The sequence below is a fragment of the Gossypium hirsutum genome, chromosome D06 (assembly GCF_007990345.1).
Source record: "Gossypium hirsutum isolate 1008001.06 chromosome D06, Gossypium_hirsutum_v2.1, whole genome shotgun sequence".
Taxonomy (NCBI): Eukaryota; Viridiplantae; Streptophyta; class Magnoliopsida; order Malvales; family Malvaceae; genus Gossypium; species Gossypium hirsutum.
Genome location: NC_053442.1, coordinates 53,799,315 through 53,804,948, shown reverse-complemented (window position 1 = coordinate 53,804,948; position 5,634 = coordinate 53,799,315). Strand labels below are relative to the sequence as shown.

Below are 5,634 nucleotides of genomic sequence, written 5' to 3'. Positions count from 1 at the left end.
TTGCAGGTGCCTTTTTTTTTTTGGAAAAAAAAAGTGGACAAGTCAATCTTGTGTTCGAATTTACTTTTCAGTGAAGTTTAAAGTCAAATGCGACATGGAAATAAATTACTTTAAAAAGTAGGAGAATTCCTCTGTGGCATGTAAGTACGTGTTGTCTGAGAAGGTTTGTAAAGTTGTTAAAATGTGTGTTTAATTAATTTTTCATTACTTTAAATTGTAGGGAAGAAAGATATAGATGTAGTTGAAAAGTCGAGTGATGATTGGTGGCTTAGCCACTTTTGCCAAAGGGCTTTCATGGTGGTGAACACTCTCCCCACACTGTATATCTTTTTCTCTATCCCTAATTGTCTAACCTTTCCTAGAAAAACAACCCTCTCTCTTCTCTTTCTCTCTCTGAAAATATTTTTTAGGGGTTCGTTGTTGTGTCAGTTTGAGTGGATATGCTTGGCCTTTTGTTATAATTAATGGTAGTTAGATCTCTCTCTCTCTCTCTCTCTCTCTCTCTCACTTTGTAGGGAGGCGGTGGTTAGAATAAGTAGTTTTAGATTTCGACTTTAAACTTAGAAGATTTCATTTGATAATTTGAATGGCTTTTGCTGGTTCTCTCCTTTTCTTTTTCAAAATATAAGAATACATTTAATTCTCTTCTAGAAATCGCCAAAACCATGAAACAGCATAATCTCTTTATGTTTATCTAGTCACTGATCATTTTCTTTAGGTTGACTTGAACTCACGTTAATTCCTTGGCCTAAGTTTCATTCTTGTAAAAAGGGTTAATATCTAGCTCCAGCTTCTCTTTCCTCTCTCTCCCTATGTTATTTTAGGGTGTTGCAGGCACTTTGACGATGGCTGATCAAGGTGGTAACAACATTGGAATGAGGGAATATAGGAAAGGGAACTGGACTGTTAGTGAAACAATGGTATTGATTGAGGCAAAGAAGATGGATGATGAGAGAAGAATGAAGAAAAGCTGGGAGGGTGAAGGGAGAGGCAAACCAACAGAGCTGAGATGGAAATGGGTGGAAGATTATTGTTGGAGGAGAGGGTGTTTGAGGAGCCAAAACCAGTGCAATGACAAGTGGGATAATCTCACGAGGGACTACAAGAAAGTGAGAGAGTACCAAAGGAGAACAGCTGGAGCTGAGGATAACCAAGGATCTTATTGGGAAATGGAGAAGAATGAAAGAAAAGAAAAGAACTTGCCTACTAACATGCTGCGCCAGATATATGAGTGTTTGGAGGAGATGGTGGAGAAGAAAGGAGGTCAAAGGGTGGTTCTGCCTGCTACTGCCACTGCTAGTGGCTCACTTCCCATTCCCAACATACCGGATGTTATGGATAGACCAATTGCTAGCGTGCAACTGCCTCCTATATTGCAACATCAACTTCCACCTATTCCAGCTGCAGTTCCATTACCTCTAACAGCACTGCCGCAGCTTCCGCTACCGGCAGCTGCTCCTACACCACTATTACAACCACCTTTTTCGTATGCTCAGCCATTGCCCACAGTAGGTACTCGCTCCCTCTCTCTAGCTTGCCTTGCTCACATGCATCAATATTGCCCGTACATAAATAGTAGATTTCAGTTTTTTACGTAGTAATCTTGACGGGTCAGCACAAATTCCAATGATTTAAACTGGTACGCCACGTTAGAGACTACTGTGTATGATGATGCTCTGATTTTTGTATTGATTGATTTCATTGGTTCCATATATATATTTATGTTTTGGAGATGTGTGATGGCACAGATTCGGATACAAGTGAGTATTCAGACTCACTAGCAAAGCGAAGGAGAAGATCAGGCGGCAATGGGGAAGGCACCAGCAACGGCGCTGCTACTGCAAACAACTCAAATGAAGCGGGCGCAGCAATATCCAAAAGTGCTTCCATTATAGCAGAAGCCATCCAGGCCAGTGAGGAAAATGAGGAGAGAAGGCATAGAGACCTTGTCAGTTTACATGAGAGAATACTAAAGATTGAAGAATCTAAGACAGAGATCAACAAAAGAGGCATTGATGGCCTGGTTGATGCCATTAACAAGCTTGCTAATTCCATCCTTGCTTTTGCTTCCCATAAAAACCAATCAGCTCCAAAGTGATGCTCTTTATGGTTCCAATTATGTCTTAATTAAAAGTCCCTAATCTCCTTTATGTTAGGTGTTTAAACTCTCATGTTTTGTGCTTAAACACATACAAGGGTTGGTTGTACTACTACCAAAAGTTAAATATCAGCAAACTGTTGTGCATTTGGGACGTTTATCTTAAAGGAAAGTATTGTGTCCATATATTGCTTGAGTGTGATGTGGATTATGCACTGCTCTTTAAATTAGCATGTTAAACAGATATGGGAATATCAAAACCCTAGTATTTATTTTTTATGAAACATGTTCTACCCCCAAGCAAGCAACCATTTCACAAGTTCATAAATTCTGGTACTAATTTAAGTGTGAATCAAAGATGCCATGGTGGGGAGGTGGAAGGGTGAAGCTGCTCATCTTATCATTGAATCATTTATGAAGTAGAAATGTGAGAGAGATGATGCTGCAACTGCGCATTGACCAGTAATTCTCTGATACTGGTCAAAGGCGACCAGTCAAAGGATCTCCGAACTGAACCCTCTGACCCTGACCCAAGGATGTGATGGTTGCATAAATTTACAGAAATGCTATTGTGACTATTATTTTTTATTAGGGTAAAGACCATAATACAACCGAGCCCGAATACTGATATTTCTGAGTTCTAATTCGACAAAATTCGATATTTTACTTTTGAGTTTGATTAAATTTATTTATCAAATTTTGTATTTAAATTTGGACTAGTATTCAAATTAGATTTTGACTTGATAATTAAATTTAGAGTTAAATATATATAAATAATAAAATAATTTAATAATATAATATATTTATAATATATTAAAAATAAAAAGCTCGATAAGATTTGTGAGTAGTTCGAGCTGAGTAGTACTAAGTTTGAATTCAACTTGATCGATAGCTTGAGCTTCTCGAACTTGGCTTGATAATTATCGTATTGAGTTGAAGTGTTTTTAATCAAACTCGAATAATTTATGAGCACCAATATTTTATTTACACCCGTAAATCCACGATGCATAAAATTAACAAAAATATATATTTATCCTTGTTCATTTACTTTTAAGGTAAGGTTTGGAAAATTAATGAAATTTATTCAATAAGTAAATTTTAAGATGGTTTTTTAGAAATATATTATTTAAAAGTCTAACTTAAGGGTGGGTGTTCGATCGAATCAAGTAAAAAAAATTTCGAGTTTGTCAAGTTGACAAGTCCTATTTTATCATCCTAAATTGATTTGAACTTTTTTTAATCAAGTCGAGTTGAATCAATTTTTCGAGTTAAATTAAAAAAAATTAAATAAACCATATTGAAATATTGTTGACAATATGACTAAATTCCTAGTTAAAGAAAATAAATACCATATATATATATTAAATGATAAGTGTTAAAAGTAACATGTTTTAACCTCATTCTTAATGCATTTTTGGATGATTATTCGATGTTAATTGTAAACTTTATACTCCTAATCATTTAAATACATTTTTTAATACTTGATAAAACACTTGAGAGAAAAAAGGAGCAAAAAATGAGCGAAAATCGGAGCAAGCTACAGGAGGCATATGGATAGAACCATTCCACATAGTCATATAACCCATACGGGAGTCGATAGGCCATGTCGATTTCATGGGATTGCACACAGAACTGCGGAAAATAGCAAATTTTAGATTTTTCGGGCATTTTAAGACGTATATATGACAAAAACAAGTAGAGAAGAGTGAGTTGTAGAGAATTTTCAAGAAAACAACTCGAAAAACACCATTGAAGCCGACTTTAAAGCATTTTTCCGTCAAGATTGAATATTCTCATTTGATTTCTTAGGAAATTATCATGAGTTAATTTTATTTCTTTCGGTTATAATGTCTCTTGGATGTTTCTATTTTCAAGCATGAACTAATTTTCTAAATACGAAGATGAACCCTATGAAGGATTCTATCATTTGATTTTTATTTTAGGCAATAAATACTTAGTCTATTGTTCTCAATTATATGTGTTTAATTCTTGGTTTAGTATTTCTAGATTATTGGTTCATGTTTGATGTACTTAAATTGGTGGTTGAATAGATCTTGTTTAAGACTAGATCTTGCGTAATTGAGTGCAGTTGCATGCAATCTTAGAAATAGGATGACATAAATCTACCATATTAGAGTCAAATCTAATAGGGGAATCCATAACACGAGTTAATGCGATAATAGGGGTTTTAATTAAAAAATAATTTCAATTAATCAACCTAGAGTCAGTTGCTCTTATGCTCAAAAGAGATATTAGCATAATTTAAGGATTTATATGGATCAATATGCTAAGTAAAGAAATTACGTAATTTAGATTGGTAGTGCCAGTTGAAATCTAGGCTAATTCGTTCCTGGATATTGTTTCGCTTATTGGTTGTTAATCAATTATTTTCGTGATTTATTCTTTTTCGTGTATGTTAGTTAATTTTAGTTTTTAATCAATCACTCGAATTACTCAGTTAAATAATAGAAATATGGTAATTACTAGTAATTGCAATCCTCGTGGGAATAATATCTTTACTCACTGTAGCTATACTATTAATTGATAGGTGCACTTTCCTTAGTCAAATTTTTAGTTGATTTCGTGGACATCAAGTTTTTGGCACCATTGTTGGGGATTAGAATATTAGGAAAACTTTATTTCTATTAATTTAGCCATTTTTTATTTTTATTTTTAGTTTTAGTTTTAGTTTTAGTTTTCGTTTTAATATTTTTTATTTTTAATTTAATTTTTACATTCTAATTTTTTTTATTTGATTCTTACAAGTTCTTTTGGTTTATGACTAGAGGCAACCCGTTGGAACTATTAGTTTTTAATAGTAAGATCGAAAAGATTGCTCGCAGAAATCGGACAAAGGTTAGAGAAGTAAGGCAAGGTCAACAGATTTTAATAGACGGTTAAGAGCAAAATGACATTACTGTGGAAATGGATAATAATTCTAGTAATCAGCAACCTCCTGTACGTCCTACTCCTCGGACTATGTATGACTATGCTAAACCCACTCTGATTGGGGCCGAATCAAGTATTGTCAAACCGGCTATTACTGCAAACAATTTTGAGATTAAGCCGAACACAATGCAAATGGTGCAATAGTATGTTCAATTTGATGGGTTGCAAGATGAAGATCTAAATTCTCATTTAGCTAAATTTTTGGATATCTACAACACATTTAAGATCAATGGCATTACCAGTGATGTCATACGCTTACGGTTGTTCCCATTCTCTTTTTGAACAATTGTTTACGATTTGAATGTGGCCCTATTAGTATTTAATGACTAGATATAATTCCTAATCATATTGGATCCTTTCTAAAATTGATTAATTTAATTTAAAGAACACTATTATGTTTTGAAACAGACTATTTTATAAAAGTAAAATTTTGGTTCAAGTCTAAAAGTGCTCCGGTAACACCTCTCACTCGTATCATACATTGGTATGGATGAGAGGTGTTACAGCAAGGTTCATTAAGGCTTTGCTTAAATCCAAAAGTTTTGCTCACTTGATCAAATCTTTGATTATATGAGCATGATGCTTGC

The 5,634-nt window shown here is 34.1% G+C and overlaps 1 protein-coding gene across 1 annotated transcript; it reads left to right on the top strand.

Moving 5' to 3' along the window:
* Nucleotides 1–215: 215 nt before the first annotated feature.
* LOC107901901 (trihelix transcription factor ASR3) lies at nt 216–2,294 on the top strand. The gene is made up of 2 exons (XM_016828072.2): nt 216–1,512; nt 1,749–2,294. Exons 1-2 carry the CDS (start codon nt 846–848, stop codon nt 2,096–2,098), a joined length of 1,017 nt encoding a protein of 338 aa, XP_016683561.1. The 5' UTR covers nt 216–845; the 3' UTR covers nt 2,099–2,294.
* The last annotated feature ends 3,340 nt before the right edge of the window (nt 2,295–5,634 follow it).